The sequence below is a fragment of the Rhincodon typus genome, chromosome 34 (assembly GCF_021869965.1).
Source record: "Rhincodon typus isolate 14 chromosome 34, sRhiTyp1.1, whole genome shotgun sequence".
In the NCBI taxonomy this organism is placed as follows: domain Eukaryota; kingdom Metazoa; phylum Chordata; class Chondrichthyes; order Orectolobiformes; family Rhincodontidae; genus Rhincodon; species Rhincodon typus.
Genome location: NC_063365.1, coordinates 2,575,276 through 2,593,623, shown reverse-complemented (window position 1 = coordinate 2,593,623; position 18,348 = coordinate 2,575,276). Strand labels below are relative to the sequence as shown.

General features: G+C 43.8%; 1 protein-coding gene across 3 annotated transcripts in view; it reads right to left on the bottom strand.

Moving 5' to 3' along the window:
• The window catches only part of pdlim1 (PDZ and LIM domain 1 (elfin)), a 97,719-nt gene that overhangs the window by 8,674 nt on the left and 70,697 nt on the right, over window positions 1–18,348 (bottom strand). For 2 of the 3 annotated variants that reach the window (XM_048616332.1, XM_048616331.1), the window contains exons 3-4: window positions 16,900–16,984; window positions 659–729 (exon numbers count right to left, since the gene is read on the bottom strand). In XM_048616332.1, coding sequence (XP_048472289.1) covers window positions 659–729; window positions 16,900–16,984 — 156 coding nt within the window. Of the gene's footprint in view, window positions 1–658; window positions 730–1,325; window positions 1,514–16,899; window positions 16,985–18,348 lie in introns of all 3 variants that reach the window. The other variant, XM_048616333.1, reaches the window with a different exon arrangement.

The window sequence follows — 18,348 nt, the reverse complement described above, 5'->3', positions numbered from 1 at the left end:
GTACCCCAGTGTTACACAGTGACAGGTCTGTACCCACCAGTACTGTATCCCAGTGTTACACAGTGACAGACTAGTCCTCACGAGTTCTGTACATTAGTGTTATACAGTGACAGAAATGTCCCAGGAGTTATGTTGCAGGGTTATACAGAGACTGTAACTATCGGTGAGTGTTGTTTCAAGTTTAAGTCAACACTAATTCAATTATTATACTTTACTGAAATCCAAGTGACAACAACTGCATATCAATGAGTTAATCATGAGAGATCAGTCTGAATCATGCAAAGATAAGTAAATAGTTAGCAAGAGGTCAGTACTGATATTATACAATGACCGCTATCTAATCATGCAGCTTGGTTTAATATTAAATTTATCTTCAAAAGATAGTGGGATCTGTGAGATTTAGGAAGAGGGCTTTTGAAGAACAGGATAGGTTTTGTGTAAAGAAATTGAAATTTTGAGAATTTGCACTGCCTAGATGCTGTCTGTGCGTATTGGGAAGGTGGATGTGCCTGGACTCTCATGCAGTGCGAGTCAGGGAGGCTGCGCACAGGCAGCACGGACATTAAACACGCCCCGAAAGTGTGGGTCATCCTCAGGATGCAGCCTGTGAACACCACAATGTGGACATGAAGCTGTGGTAAATCAAAGTTTCAGGCACCTGCTTACACCAGGCGATCGTTTAACTGGCGGATTTACCAGGCTGTGTGTGCGCTGTAATTGAGCTGGTCTCTGAAAAAATACACAGTGAATACAGACATGGCAGTTATTGGTGTTTCGCTCTTTGGAAAGTCAGAACATCAATTAGAATGAAGCAGCAACCAGCTGCAGCCCAGCAGACTCTGCAGACCACCTGAAAGAACCTGTAAGGAGAAATCGGAAGAGATCAAGGTTTTGAGCTTTTTTTCCCCCATTATCCAGCAGTGAATAAATCAGAGGAAATTAAATAAGTTCAAGGTAGCTCAACTGGAATACGTCACTGAACTTTTCAGGTCTTCTCCCATGGGCCTTCCTAACAGTCAGAAATGTACACCATCATGTGACCACAAGTTTAATTTCCAGGGGAAATGGTGCTGATCAGTTTTGACCCCAATCTTGGGTTTGACAGTCATTATGTACCAATTCAGATTGGCACTTGATATCTTTAACCCCACAAGACACAGGTACCAATAAGACAATCCAATGAAAGCAGCTCTTCTGTAATGGTCAAGCATACGATTAGAGGGAGCACAAAACCACAAGGTGTTCAGCGTGAAGCCGTGCACTCTAATAGTATCCCGCACTGGTGCAGACATGAATCCGGAAATGCCCGAGGATACGGTACTTACGGTTTGCTTGGCTCAGGGTTGGCAGCTACTCTTGACTCGAGGGCACTGTTGACTTTCTCCACATTGGCTGCGGAATAAAGGCCGGCTGGGCTGTTGTACTGTGAGGTAATGACTTTGGGAGATGAGCTGGAAGCGGCACAGAATGGCTTAGCGCTCCGGTTGTGAGCACTTCCTATGTGTTTAGCCTCCTGCATGCAAGGACAAAGATAGATGGCTACATGCATGCGTGAGGTGGTGGCTAAGTAACATGCAACACCAAACCTCCACCATTAGGGATGTGCAACCACTGCCTACCCATCAAGCACATCGTATTATTTAACCCCTCACAACAATGAAGAGCCCTAAAGCTAAAAAGAAGACATTTCAACTTATTTGCTGCATGTCATCAGGGATACACTGAAGGAGGGAATTGGTCTATTGGAACACTCTTTCAAAGAACTGTTACTCACAGAAAGGGCTGAACGGCCTCCTTCTCTGCTCTAAGGGGGCAACTTTAAACCAAACCAAATCCACGAGACCAGTGGAAAGGTTAATTTCATCTCCCTGTTAAATGTTGCTTCCCATTAGTACAATAGGTAAAACCAGGCAGGGTGTATAATCAACACTATACCCAATTTAAGCCCAACAGGTCAGCTGGGTTAAAATTACATCCAGTGATCAGCTGGTGGTCTGCACCCTGGAAATCAAATCCAACACTTTCTCACCCGCACTAGCTATGAACCCACAAAGTTAATTGGGCAGGAGTGGAAACAGATACGTGGTTATTCATTCCAGTTGAATAGCCGTCAACAGTGATTACACATCCCTAATACGAACGCTCACTCGCACTCTCTCCTCCATTCCAGCTGTGTGCAAAACAGAGCGGTGATCAGCAAAACTGCTAGAAACTGCAGCTCACTGTCCACTGCAGAAACAGGCCAGAGAAAGAGACTGTACATCGACACACTGGCCACAAATAAATCCCATTCATCTTCATTGACAATAAACATTGACATAAAATAAACACTCAAAGGAAATCCACACCAGGCACAAGGACAAAAATTGAAAGCGAGGACCAAGAAGGAGATATTGTGCTGGGTGACCAAACAAAATGCAGGCGAAGAGGTGGATTTAAAGAGGGCTCTTTAATTAGGTGATCGGGGCACCATTTCAGAATGTTGAGCCTGGGAAGACTGAAGGACTAGCTCCCGTTTGTGTGTGGAAAGGTAGAGAGGTTGGAATCAGGGACAAGAAAGATCCTGGTGGAGTTTGCAGATCAGAATTGTAAAAATAACATGTTGGAGGAGCAGTATGTCAACATAGATGGGAATGATGGGCAAAGAAAGACTTGGAATGGATTACAGTATATACAACAGAGATTCCAATGAATTAACATGCCTGGAGGGTGCAGGATACGAGATGAGACAGGGGAATAATTGAATAATCACGCCTGATGGTAATTCAGACCCTAATGAGCATTCCAACAGCAGGACTTGGTGAAAGTGGAAGTCTTTGTCCTGGAGAGAATTTTGGAATTAGACAGCCAGCTCAAATCTCTTGGATGATGGGATTGCTAACTGTCCGGTCATCCTGGAATGAGAAGAGCCAAGTGAAGAGCCAAAAGTTTGTGGTGGGACCAAAGAGTTTGGTGTCACCGATATTTGGCTGAAATTGGCTCCAGTTTACTGAAGATTGGGTAAACAGGCTGACAACACCAAGTCTGCGGTGAAGTGGGGGATAGATAGAGTCCCACAGCGTCAGTGCAAGTGGAAAATAAGATGTCTACAAATCGTTTCTCCAAGCGGAAGAACGTGAATGAGGTAGAAAGGAAAGGCAATGATCTTGAGGCAGTTAGTGGAGAGACAGGAAGAGAACCTACCGCAGGAATATCCTGTATTCGATCAGATAGTGTAAAGACCATATCTTTTACTTTTTGTGCTCTTTACAATTCTGGACTTAAATGAGAAAGAGCTGATTTAAAACCAATGTTTAAGGTATCTCTGCATGTTTTGAAAAGTAAGTATCCTGACACTCAAAGCTGGCACTGTTTGAACAGTTGCTTGACCAAGCAGTTATTGAAGATTAGGTCGCAGATAAACTGGAGCCAAAGGGGTTCTGTATATCAGATGGAGCTCAGGGATAGTAACAAGAAGTTGATTGGTCTATGGATAGTTATCGATTAGCAATTACAAATGTCTTTTGACTGTCAACAGCCATATGATTGGTTCTTAGGTAACTGAACCACTTGGAGCTGGCAGCAAGGTACAGATAACTGGTCAGAACTCCGGGAGCCATCTCTCTGTTCTCTGCTGTTAAAACCCACTGTAAACATGAAAAACGAGTTTATCTTTCTTTCAACATTTGGTTTAGGTTGTGACTTTTTAATTGATAGTCAGAGACTTTTAGTAAGTGAAAAGGACTAAGAGCCAATTGTAACACTGTTCTGGGTTCCTGTGTTCCTGATGAATACAATAAGTGTGTAAATGAAATGTCAAGGAGCTGGGGCTGAAGAGGGAGCACACGGGGTCCACGATTATCTTTCAAACCTTAGCCAGTCGGTATCGCAGCTTCTCACAAAATGCCATTTTGATTGGCTTGAAGTTGAATTTTTGATGTTACAATGCCCCTTTGAAGGTCTCTCACTAACTTATTTTGCTTAATTAGGCATTTTTACAAAAAATAGCCCACAGATATAGTAGAAAGGAAGAAGGGTGCTTGTGCAGTGCTAGTGTCCCTACCTCTGGACCAGGAGTACTGGGTTCAGGTCCCACCTACTTCAGAGTAGTGTATCAATATCCCTGAACAGGGTTGATTATAGTAGGAAGGGGCAAGAGGAATGAGATTGCAATGGTAGTGAATGAGTCGTCTGTCCAGGAATAGCAAACAGTGCAGCAACATCATGCCAAGAATCTTCCTGTCTTTCCTGAATCCCTCTATCCACTATTCCAGGTGTTGGGGAGCTAACAGCAGCTGCCCTCCTGTTTCTTACCTGGGCGAGAATTGTCACAAGAAATATGTGTCAACAGTGGACTGCGTGGTGGACATCTTAGCTGTTCCCAGCTGTGAGCAGTGACAGCTCATGGAGGAACAGATGATTTACTATATTCTCATCTACCCTTGCCCTGTCAAACCAAAACCACCGTCTACTTCCTTCTTTATTCTTCCTTGGAATATGAGCAACACCTCCATTCATTGCCCAATCCTAACTGTCCTTGAATTGGGCGGCCAATTTGGTCAGCCCTATTGCTGTTGATCTGGAGTCACATGGAGGGCCAGGTAAGGATGGCAGATTCCCTTCCCTAAAGAACATCAGTGAACTAGGTGGGCTTTTACAATAATCAATACCATTTCTGAGGCTAGTTTTATATTCAAGATTTTGTTAATTGAGGTTAAATTCCATCAGTTGCCCTGGTAAGGATTTGAACCCACGTCCCTGAAACATTAACCTAATCTTTTTAGGTACTGCTCAGGTAACATGACTCCACCCTCTCCCCTAAATGCATGGACAGACAGCAGTGGAAACCAAACTTAAATTTAAGACAAAAATTTCAGAATACGGTCATTGCTGGCAAGACCATCATGTATCCTGACTTCTCATGGCATGGTGGCTCAGTGGTTAGCACTGCTGCCTCAAATGCCAGGGACCCGAGTTTGATTCCAACCTCGGGTGACTGTGTGGAGTTTGCACATTCTCCCTGTGTCTGCATGGGTTTCCTCCCACTGTCTAAAGGTGCACAGGTTAGGGTGGATTGGTCATGCTAAGCTGCCCCATAATGTCCAGGGATATGCAGATAAGTTGGGTTAGCCATGGGAAATGCAGGGTTGTGGGGATGGGGTGGGATGCTCTTTGGAGGGTCATTATGGATTCGATGGGCCGAAGGGACTGCTTCCACACTGTAGGAGATTCTAGATTCACTGACACAATGGGAAGAGAGTAGCTTCTTAATATGATGGAGTGGCTTACCAGAACACATTAAAGGCCTGTTAATGTGACAACATGCTTGTAGAAGGACTGGAGTCACATAGAGACCAGACTGTCAGGGTCTTGAGGAAGGAATTGAATCCTTGTTTTATTGCTGAGAATATGACTGCTTCACAGTCACTCCCACTAACACCAGATTTTTAGCTCAACATTTTTTTTTGACTTGAATTTAAATTCTCAAGTTTCCACGTTGGGTTCTAAATGCAAGTTTCTCTGGAGTATTCTCCCAGGCCTCTGGATTACAAACCCAGTAATACAATCACAATACGACTGTATCCCAAACAATGGTGTGTGTTTGAATACCACAGTAACTTACAGTATAACATTGTGTCAACACCAAAATGACTACTGCTTCATAAGCACTTGTTGTACTTTCTTAGCGTGGCAGACATGTATGACGATGAAGTGGGAGGGTTGTAACCCAGAGAGGGTTCCACTGTAACCCAGTTAGCTCCATCATTCCCAAGGCAAGTAACAGTGAGAATAGGAAGCCTCTCACCCTTCAGTAAAGACAGTGTCACTCAAACACAATGAATTGGGCAGGACAGTTATGATAATTCATGGACAACATTTCTGAGATCCAATGGACAAGGGCCACAGGGCCTTTTCAAAGTCCATGACCTCTTATATACCACTGATGGGGCAGAGGGATCTGGGTAGCCTGGTACAGGAATCACACAACATTAGTATGGAGCTACAACAACTAACTAGAAAGGCAACGAGAATATTGTTACTTCAAAGGGAACAGAATGTAAAAACAAATGTTTTGCTTCAGTTGTACAGAGCACAGGTAAGACTGAATCTGCAGTACTTTGTCCAATTCTGATCTCATTTTTTTTTAAGGAAAGTATGACAGACATGAGAAGCAATTCAGAGACGATTACTTCACGCTGAAAGGTTGGGTGTGCATTCAGTCGAAGAACAAGAGGTTATCTTATTGAGGTATACAAGATCCTGAAGGGACTTGGCAAGGTAGATCCTAGGAAGCTACTTCTCCTTGTGGGAGAGTCTCAGATCAGAGGGCATCATTTCAGAATCAGGGGTTTCCCATGTGAGACAGAGATGAAGAGGAATTTCTTCTCTCAGCAAAATTAGAACCTGTAATTTAAAAATAAAAGGGGCAGGACACTTTTTCTGTCACAGGTTCGTGAGTCTTTAGAACTGCATTCCCAGAGGATGGTGATACAGGCTCATTGAATAAGGCAGAGGTAGATAGATGTTTGATGAAAAAAGGATATAAAGGGTACTGCAGGTAAACAGAAAAATGGAGTTAAGGCTGAATGAGATCAGCCATGATCTTATTAAATCATAGAGTGGGTTCATGTTGGGCCTGAAAGGCTTACTCCTGTTCCTGGTTCATATGTTTGCATTTAGAATCATTAAGTCCCTCCAGTGTGGAAACAGGCCATTCAGCCCATAAGTCCACACCAACTCTCCTAACAGCCTCCCACCCAGACTCCCTCACCTTATCCTATCCCTTTAACCATGCATTTTCCATGGCTAATTCACTTAAACTACACATCCCTGGACACTATGGACAACTTAGCGTGGCCAATCCACCTAACCTGCACATCTTTGGACCGTGGGAGGAAACCAGAGCACCCAGAGGAAACCCACGCAGACAAGGGGAGAATGTGCAAACTCCACACAGACAGTCGCCCGAGGGTGGAATTGAACCCAGGCCCCTGGCGCTGTGAGGCAGCAGTGCTAACCACTGAGCCACTGTGCTGCCCATACATATATTTTAGGAGCAGATATAGACCAATTGGTTCCTTGACCCTCCTCCAACATTTAATAAGATTATAGAATCCGTGCAGTGTGGAAGCATTCGACTCATTGAGTCCACACTGACCCTATGAAGAGCAACCCATCCAGACTCGAACCCCCACACCTTATCCCTGTAACCCTGCACTTCCCATTGCTAATCCACTGAGCCAGTGCATCTCTGGACACAATGGGCAATTTAGCCTGGCTAATCCATCTAACCTGCACAGCTTTGGACTGTGGGAGGAAACACACACACAGACAGTCGCCCAAGGGTGGAACTGAATCTAGGTCCCTGGCGCTATGAGGCTGCAGTGCTAATGACTGAACCACTGTGCTGATCATAACTGACTGTACTAACCTTGTATATAATCACATAAATGTATTGATATGACTGGACTGTACACTGAAAGAATAGAATCCTACAGTATGGAAGCAGGCCATTCAGCCCATTGAGTTTGTACTGACTCTCCAAAGGGCATCCCACCCAGATGCACCTCATCCCTATAACCCTTCATTTCCCAACACTAATCCACCCATTCTGCACATCCCTGAACACTATGGGCAATTTAGCATAGCCAATCCACCTAACCTACACATCCTTGGACTGTGGGAGGAAACCAGAGCACCCAGAGGAAACCCACACAGACACGGGGAGAATATGCAAACTCCACAAACTCCTGCAGCTGGAAGTGAACCCAGATCCCTGGTGCTGTGAGGCAGCAGTGCTAACCACTGAGCTACTGTGCCAACTCCACCCCACCACCCCTCAAAGAGAAGCTCTCTCCTTTTTCAAGGAATCTCTCTCTTTCTCTCTCTCTCAGCCCAGGAAACACACCCACCTCAGCCAGTTGTCAATTCTACATTTAGTGACAGCAGTTTGCTGATTGATTCCAAGTGTCTGGACCTTGTGATTGTAAAATCCACTTGCTATAAGAAATGCGAGTGGGAGGAGCTGATCAGCGACTTCAGACTGTTCTGTCATTCAATAAGATATTATCTAATCTTATAGATCAACTCCAATGACCTGCCCTGACCCTAAATCCACTGCTTCCTTTGGTGCTGCGAATGCTATGAGTGTGGATCCTGAATGTACTCAATATTGGAACATCATAAATCCAGAATTGAACACAGTATTTCAAAAGCGGCCTAACCGATGTCCTGTACAGCTATAACATGACCTCTCAACTCCTATACTCAATGCACTGACCAATGAAGGCAAGCATACCTTCTTCACTATCCTGTCTACCTGTGACTCCATTTTCAAGAAACTATGAACCTGCACGCCAAGGTCTCTTTGTCTAGCAACATTTCCCAGGACCTTACCATTAAGTGTATAAGTCCTGCCTTATTTACCTTCCCAAAATGCAGCATCTTAGATTTACCTAAATTATTCTCCATAATAGATTGATTGTACAGAACTTAATTATTGTTATAAAAATGTCTGGAATTGACTTATTTTTGTCTCACATTCTTCAGAACTGAACCGCAAGAAAACCAACTTTAGAAAACGAACAATAATTTATACAGCAAGAGTAATAGACGTTGATTGGTTGGACAATGGTTGACATGGAGATGTAGCATAAACTGTTAACTGTAATTCATAACCAGGCATGTAAAAGTACAGTTAACAGTTCCTGCTATGCCTCATGCCAACCTGCTTTTCTTGCAGCGTAAATTGTTGTTCCCTTTATAAAACTGATTTTCTTGCTGTTCAGTACTGACGAGGGTGAGACAAAAAATGTTGACTCAAGTCTCTTTTTTAGCAATGTTTAAACTCTAACAATGCTAAGCTGAGATTTCTGTGTTGGTGAAGCAAAAATGAACCTTTGGTTGATGAAAGTTTTAAAAACAGCCACTGCAAAATTAGATTTCTATTTCTACAGAGAAGAATAATAATGGAAATTTGAAACAAAATTGTAGAGGTCACTATTGGTAAGCCTTGTCCAGCTGCACTACTCTACAATACTCACTAGGTGGTGCCCAAGGTCCATCTTTATTGCCTTTGCTAGCTAAGGAAACCCCGATCAGTAACAAAGTGGAGGTGATTTGTTGTCATATTGAATGCATTGTAGCATCATTCTAGTTACACAGAACTGCACGAATGTACGGCCCACACAGCAAAAGTAGGCGGAATTCAGGACTTTGTACCACACTGAATAAATAACAAACTGCAGAGTTTATGGCAACAATAGCTGTGAGCAGATAGCTTCTTCAGAATCAGTGGAATTCTGAAAAATCACAGAGACACTGTCCACAGCTTTCCAATATTCAGCTGTAGAGATGGGAAGGCATAGGTTCAATTGACAGGATAGATACTGGTCACTCAAATGACGGGTCCAGATTTATGTTCCACACAAACTTCCTCCAACCCTCTTCATCAAACCCATCTACATGCTGGCCCGCTGTCTTTCCCCCTCCAGCATTCACCTAGCTTCCTCTTAAATATGGGGAACAGGACTAGGCCATTCATCCCCTCCAGCTAGTTCTACCATTCAATGAGATCATGGCTGATCTACGGCCTTCAGCCCATATCCCTTAATACTTTAGATAAATTTTTGTTAAGCAATCTCAGATATAAAATTAACAACCGATCCAGCATCTTCTGACATTTGTGGAAGACAGTTCCAAACATCTACCCTTTGTGTGTAGAAGTGCTTCCTAGTACCTGTTCTGAGTGTCTGGCCCTGATTCACTGTGCCCTGGTTCTAGAATCCCTAACCAGTGGAAATAATTTATCTTTATCTGATGGTCTGGTTCTATTCACCTCAACTGCTCCCTATGTGTTCCAAGTGGTCTCTCTCAGCATTAAGGGTTTCTCTATAATTTCCTATTCAATTTATTAAAGAACACCTTGTATTTATGACTGATAGCTATGAGGCACAGAGGCACAGTGGTAATGTCACTAGTTTAACAATCCAGAGTCCCAGATATGTGTTCAAATCCTACCATGGAATCTAGGTTCCACTAATTAATCGGCAATTTCAAGTTATTGGTTTTTAAAAACTCATCTGGTTTGCCTTCAGCCATTCAGGAAGTATGCCATCCTGACCTGGCCTGGCCTACATGTGACTCCAGGCCCACAGCAACGTGGGTTTACTCTTATCTGCCCTCTGAAATGGCCCAGCAACGCCTCAAGCAAGGGCAATGATAACCAATGTTTGCCTTGCCAGTGATGCCAATATCTCACAAAAGAATAATAAACAGCCACTCTCCACCCTGAGTCCTTTCAAATGATTCACATTCTTAACATCCTCAGCCTGATCACTCTTTCCTGGTAATTAGAACCTCATTGATTTATTTTAAAGTGTAGATTATAATCATTAATATTGAATAATTTTTATCATAGAATCCCTACAGTATGGAAACAGGCCATTTGGCCCAACAATGCCACACTGCCCCTCTGAAGAGCATCCCACCCAGACCCACTCACCCACCCCTGTATTTCCCATGTCTAACCAACACATCCCTGGGCATTATGGGCAATTTAGCATGGCCAATCCACCCTAACCTGCACAGCTTTGGACTGTGGGAGGAAACCAGAGCACCTGGAGGAAACCCACACAGACACTGGGAGAGTGTGCAAACTCCACACAGACAGTTGCCCGAGGCTGGAATTGAACCCATGTCCCTGGCACTGTGAGACAGCAGTGCTAACCACTGAGCCACTGTGCCAACCTTATCTTGAACTAACTCCATAAAAGGCCTTGTTTGAAAGGGTCACTAGGGTACACTGCCACTATTTTGTAGCTATCAACAGTTATAGCAGGATATTTGGCTATGTTCAAGGTAAGAATTCAAAGCAGAATGGTTTTGTAAAAGACAAAATCATGTTTAAATGACCTACTGGAGTTCTTTGAAGAGGTAACACATATAGAAGGGATAAAGGGGAATCGGATTTAGATTTCCAGAAGGTATTAGATAAGGTGCCACATCAAAGGTAATTGCAGAAAATAAAAGCTCACAGTGTTAACATATTGGCATAGATAGAAGACTGGCTGATGAACGGGAAACATAATTGGGTCTTTTTCAATCTGGCAAGATGCAAGATGTGGCACATGGATCAGTTGACAGTTACTGATTTATGTTAATGGATGAGGGGATGGAAAGAATGGTTGCCAAACTTGCTGGTGACACAATAAAAGGGACGAAAATTGCAAAGAGGACAAAGGAGGTGACAAGAAGATATTGATAGGTTATGTGAGTTGGCAAAGATGATACAAACGTAGGAAAATGAAACTGTGAGATAGGATGCTCACTCTCCTCTACCCACGCCAACCATACAATGGCATACATTGGGTAACGCTGGTGTCAACTGAGCTTGTTTAAAGTTCTGGCCTGGCAGTATTTCATTCCAAATAATGATTTACAAACAAAGAATTGACCTGCTGAGTTTGGTAGATGTGTGCTCTCTGTTACAGAGGACATGGGGATGAGAGGTGGGGAGCTGTGGGGTGGATGGCCATATTATTTGAAATGCTCCCCGTCCCGCTGCCCAGTGAAAACACATGCAGACATGATCACACAGAATCAACCTTGTTTCATTCCCTCACCCCTTTGAGTTTCAACACACACTCAGTTTCCCCCTTTAGTGGTCACAGTTACAGCAATATTAGACAGGCAGAATTTAAAGCTGTCCCAAATTCTTAACAAAACAACTGGAATACTTTTAGGTCTGATAATGAAAAGGTAGTGATGGCTATCTCTGACCCTGCTCAGCTTTCAATGCTGCCCCCAGTTCAGCGCCATTCAGAAGCTCTGGTACAACACTCAGAATCATAGAGTTTACAGCATGGAAACAGGCCCTTCGGCCCAACTTGTCCGTGCAATTCTTGTACGTCGCCCACAAAATCACTACTTGGGAACACATCCCAGCTCCATCATTGTTTTGTTCCTATATTGGGATGGGCGGGAGGAAGAGAGAGAGAGAGAGATTGACACTATTGGGAAGCACAGAAATCTTACAGGCATAGAGACATACAGCACAGAGACAGACACTTCGGCCCAAACCATCCACGCCGAACAGGTTTCCCAAACTGAACTTGTCGCATTTGGAGGGACAAAAACGGAAGTTGCTGGAAAAGCTCAGCAGGTCTGGCAGCCTGTGAAGAAAAAACAAAAATCAGAGTTAACGTTTCGGATCCGGCGACCCTTCCTCAGAACATTCGAACGGCCACTGGACCCGAAACATTAACTCTGATTTTTTTCTGACTTACAGCGTCTGCAGTTCTTTCAGTTTTTATTTAGTCCCATTTACCTGCAATTGGCATATATCCCTTTCAACCTTTCCTATCCATGTAAATGTCCAAATATCTTTCAAATGTTGTAATTGTACCAGCCTCCACCACAATCCTCTGGCAACTCGTACCATACATGCACCACCCTCGGTGTGAAAATGTTGCCCCTCAGGTCCCCTTTAAATCTTTCCCCGCCTCACCTTAAACCTATGCCCTCTAGCTTTGGACCCCCCTATCTATCTTTAGTGCAGGGAGGTTGGTAATGTAATGTAAAAGAAATTGGGTTGTTTATGAAGTTCATAATCAAGAAGCACAAACCGATTTTGGAAGCAGAACAAAGAGAGTGGCAACGATGAACTGGTGGCTCACCTGCAGCTCAGCAATTGTTAACGTCAAACCCAGTCTCCACTTTAATCCAAAACTGACAATCTCACAAGCCCTCTATACGAGGCTGCACCTTCCTATCACGTTTCCAGGGGAACCATTTGTAAACACAGCCAAACAACTGACTGCATGGGGATTGGGCTGGACAATGTTTAGACACTGACAACACACACAAAACAGGGCTGGAAACACTTTCCAACACGTACACGCTCAAATAGCCAATCACCCACAGTGCACCTCATGGAGACCAGGCCGGTTTGGTGGGTGACGGGGTGCTATGCATAACCCATGCTATACTGTCTATCTCACCAAACTCCATTCCCTTCTTCATTTACAGAAATGGCCAAACACTAAAATATCTCTCCTTCTGCCCTCAGTGCCAGAAGTGTCTCAGCTGCTTTCGCCACATCCTGAGATCTACATTCAGTACCACGCGGCGCCACTTGCACACTCTCGACCTCTCTCTCCAACAGCATCGTGTCACACTGGCTCAGGGCTGCACCACTCCACAGTTCCACTTCATCCTCCGGCTCATTCGTTGGGCTAACAAGAAACGTTTTCTTTTTCTTTCAGGCATCAAAGCCCACAAGATGAAACAGCTCAGAGACACCCATGGCCCTCTGGAACCTTCCTCCTCTCCCCTTCCCTCTGACTCCATCCCCTCTCCAAACCCCACCTCCTGTCGGGTATTCACCTTCCCTCCCAACCTTTCGCTCTCTGATGCTGAACGTTCTGTCCTCAAAGGCTTCAGCTTTAATCCTTTGCGTCCCCACCTCAATGAATTTCGGGCACAACATGACGTCAAACTCTTCTTCCACCGTCTTTGCCTCGGTGCCCATTTCTTTGGGCAAGGGTCCTCTCCCCGTCCCACAGACCCCTTCACCCAGTTCCAACACTCTCCCTCCACCTGAACCCCTCCCTCTGGCCTTTTACCTGCACTCGATCTGTTCATTGAGGGCAGGTGACGTGATATTGGTCGTCTCAATTTCTCTGCCCCCCTCAGCAAATCCAGCCTATCCCCCTCCAAACTGACTGAACTCCGTGCACTTAGATCCAACCCTGAATTTGTTATTAAGCCTGCCGATAAGGGTGGTACTGTTGTAGTCTGGCGTACTGACCTCTACATTGCAGAGGCTGAGCGCAAGCTCTCAGATACCGCCTCCTGTTTTCCCCTGGGCCATGACCCCGCCATCACACATCAGGCCATTGTATCAACTACTGCAACTGACCTCATTTCGTCTGGTGATTTCTCCTCCCCCAACTACCACCAAGCTGAATAGCCAGATCATTATCAACTCCTTTGTCTATCCAATTGCTCTTCTCTCTCTTTGGGCTCTATCCTATCGTTTACTCCTTATCCCTACCCCCTCCCTATCTTCTGCATATAAACTGACATTTTCCCAGCTACCATCAGTTCTGAGGAAGCGTCACCGGACCCAAAACATTAACTCTGATTTCTCTTCATATTTGCTGCCAGAGCTGCTGAGCTTTTCCAGCAACTTCTGTTTTTGTGTCCCAACACATAGTCACCCACTGGGTTTCCACTTCTCTGGCAACGGGGACTGGCACCTTCCAGTGCCCAAGGGGAGCGGGCACATCAGTCTGAAGGACTGTTAATCTGTGAGACATAACATATCCTCCATTGGGCCTTTAAACCGAGGCCACATCTGTACGTTCAGGTGGACGTGGAAAATTATATGACACTGAAGAGAAGTAGGGGAGAGCTTTAGGTGTCCCAGCCAGTACTTTTCTCACAGCTAACACCATCTGAATAGATTATCCCATGATTTACTTCAATGATCTTTGTGGGAGCTTGTTGTGCACAAACTAGCAACTGTGTTTCCTATGTTACAGCATTTCCAATCCTACATAAAAGGAGAGCGAACATAGAATAGGTGTTCTTGGACAGCACCTGATCTGACAGTCAATTGATCAAGTGTTTATAAAGCACTTTGGACCTTCTGGGGATGCTGTAGGTACTACATAAATGCACATCCTTCATTTTTTTTCTCTATTTTTAGATATTACAATCTCTGCTCTATCATTTCTATCACCGTTCCTGTCATCAGCTCAGGGGCTCACCACATATCACTTGCCTTAACAACTCAAAGGGCGGTTATTGACTATAATATAATGACCCCAGACAGACCAAATTACCAGCCAGTTAGTTGACCCCATTGTTGCTATGAGAGAGGCCAATGATTCCTTTTGCAGCGAAGAACTCAAACTGTAGGGCATTAAGATAACATAGTCAGCATGAAATCCAATCAGAGAATTCAGAAGAAATGACTTTCCTTAATCCAGTGGATAATGAGAATATAAAACTCTATCACAGGGAGTAAATGTACAGATACGTTTAAGGGAAAGCTAGACAAAAACATGAGAGTAAAGAGAAAAGAGGGATTTAGATCAGAAAGGATGGATAGAGCTGTGGTGGAACATAAATACCAGAACTGACTGCTTGGGCCAACTGGCTTGTTCCTGTGCTGTTTGTCCTATGTGTTTATTTAAATAATTGAAATGTTTGCATGAAGTGCCTCCCTACACATATGACATTCAATTTCCTTAAGTAATAAGCAACCTGTGCATGTCATAGAGTCATACAAGATGGAAACTGACCCTTAGGTCCAACTAGTCCATGCCAACAATGTTCCCAAACTAAATTAGTCCCACTTGCCTGCATTTGGCCCATGTTCCCCAAAACCTTTCCTATTCATGTACCTGTACAAGTGGCTTTTAGATGTTGTAACTGTACCCGCATTCATTACTTGCTCTGCAAGTTCATTCCACACACAAACTACTCTCAATGTAAAAATGTTGCCCCTCGGCCTTTTTAAAACTCTCTCCTCTCATCTTAAAAAATATGCCCCCTAATTTTGAATTCCCCCACCCTAGGGAAAAGACCTTGCTATTTACCTTAGCTATGCCCCTTATGATTTTATAAACCTCTGTAAGGTCACCCCTCAACCTCCTAAGCTCCAGTGAAAAAAGTCCCAACCTATCCTTATAACTCAAACCCTCCATTCCCAGCAACATCCTTGTAAATAATTTTTGAACCCTTTCCAATTTAATAATATCTTTTCTATAGCAGGGTGACCAGAACTGGATGCAGTACCCCAGAAGAGGCCTCACCAACATTCTGTACAACCTCAACATAATGTCCCAACTCCTATTCTCAAAGTTGCGATATGCCTTCTTAACCACCCTGTCCATATGTGATGCAAACTTCGAAGAATTATGCACCTGAACCCCTAGGTCCCTCTGTTCTACAACACGACCCATGGCCCTACTTTAAATTGTAAAGTTCCTGCCCTTGTTTGTTTACCAAAATGCAATATTTCGCATTTATCCAAATTAAACTCCATCTGCCAATCTTCATCCCATTGATCCAATTGATCAAGGACTTCTTGTTATCTTAGATAACCTTCTTCACTGTCCACTATACCACCAATTTTGGTGTCATCTGCAAACGTACTAACAATGCCTCCTAAACTCTCATCCAAAGCGTTTACATTGACGACAAACAAAATTGGTACACCACTGATCACAGTCCTCCTTATGTTATGGTCAGTAATGGCTTAAAGAAGTAGGAGAATATTTCTAATAGTCACTTGACTATATAGAGCTTGAGTATGACTGAAAAGAATGATTTTGTCAAAGCTTGCTGTCTTGGTAGAATTGTAAGAATTCCAAATCTCAAAAGGGAACCACAATTATTACTACAGTCTTTCAAACAAATTAGGTTTTCTTTTAATGAAACATTAATATTTAGGTGCCGTGAACTTACAAGGCTGTAATTGGAAAACAAAGGGCATTAACTAGGGGATCACAAATTCAAGATGGTCAGCAAGAGAGCTAGGAGTGACAAGAGGAGAAACATTTTTACTCAGGGAGTTGTTAAGATTTGGAATGTGCTGCCTGGGAGAGTGGTGGAGGCGGATTCCATTGGAGGCTTCGAAAGAGAGTTAGATATTTATTTGACAGGGTTGAATTTAAAGGGCTATGGAGATAGGGCTGGAGAGTGGGACTAGCTGGGTAGTTCTTTCAGGAGCCAATACAGACTTGATGGATCGAATGGTATCTTCTTTACTGAATCTATGAACCTATAATAATGCAGCTGAAAATATCATTGAAGTTGGAATGGGCCACTTGAGGAATGGGCAATAAACACTGGCCTTGCCAATGGTTCTCACATCCCACAAACGGACACAAGAAAAAAAGCTTTTACCTGTTGCTCAGACGCCAAGTTCATCTTATATGGATGTTGCTTTCCCTCCTCACTAGACATTGGTGACCACATTTTGGATTCAGACCTACCAAAAGGAAAGGAAGGACACTTCAATTTTACAAAACAGTTAAATTCAGAGCTCTAAGCTGTGAAATGCCCTCCCCAAATCTTCTCCATCTCCCCCCACTCTTCCTTCCTTTAAAACTCTCCTTAAAACCTACCTCCTTGACTAATTTTGATCAGTAGTTTTAATATCACCGCATGTGGCTCAGGGTGAAATTTTGTTCAATAATATTCAACATGGTGCTCAGTACGGAAAATATTCAACATGGTGCTCAGTTACGAGTGGTGTACCACAAGGATCTGTCCTGGGTCCATTCCTATTTGTGATTTTTGTAAATGATTTGGATGAAGGAGTGGAGGGGTGGATTAGCAAGTTCTCGGACAATACGAAGGTGGGTCGCGTTGTGGACAGTGCAGAGGGCTGTTCTAGGTTACAAAGGGACATTGATAGGATGCAGAGTTGGGCTGAGAAGTGGCAGACAGAGTTTAACCCTGAAAAGTGTGAGGTGATTCATTTTGGAAGGACAAGCTTGAAAGCAGAATACAGGGTTAACGGAAAGATTCTTGGCAGTGTGGAGGAGCAGTTCCCTGAGAGCTGCCACCCAGGTGGATAGAGTTGTTAAGAAGGCGTATGGTGTGTTAGCTTTCATTAATAGAGGGATTGAGTTCAAGAGCCGTGAAGTTATGCTCCAGCTATACAAAAGCCTGGTTCAGCCACATCTGGAGTATTGTGTCCAGTTCTGGTCGCCTCATTGCAGGAAAGATGTGGAAGCATTGGAGAAGGTGCAGAGGAGATTTACCAGGATGTTGCCTGGAATGGAGGGAAGGTCTTACAAGGAAAGGTTGAGAGAGCTCGGGCTTTTCTCTTTAGAACGACGAAGGATGAGAGGTGACTTGATAGAGGTGTACAAAATGATCAGAGGTATAGATAGAGTAGACAGCCAGAGACTTTTTCCTAGGGTGGAGGTAGCTATCACAAGGGGCATAGTTTTAAAGTGAGTGGAGGTAGATACAGGGGAGACATCAGAGGTAGGCTCTTTACTCAGACAGTGGTCGGTACGTGGAATGCATTGCCGGAGAGGGTAGTGGAGTCGGCCTTATTAAGGGCATTTAAGCGGCTATTAGATAGGCATATGGATGATAGTATAAGGTAGGGGTGGAGGTAAATAGGCCTTAGGATTAGGGTAAAAGTTTGGCACAACATCGTGGGCCAAAGGACCTGTACTGTGCTGTACTGTTCTATGTTCTATATGTTCTAATGCTTTTGCTGTACAGTCCTTTGTGAAGTTTGACTATGTTTCAATTTCTTGATAGACAAGAGTAGTGCATGTTGTTGATGCCAGGTTACTCACACTGGATTGATTTGGCTCTGAACGGGAGAGTATT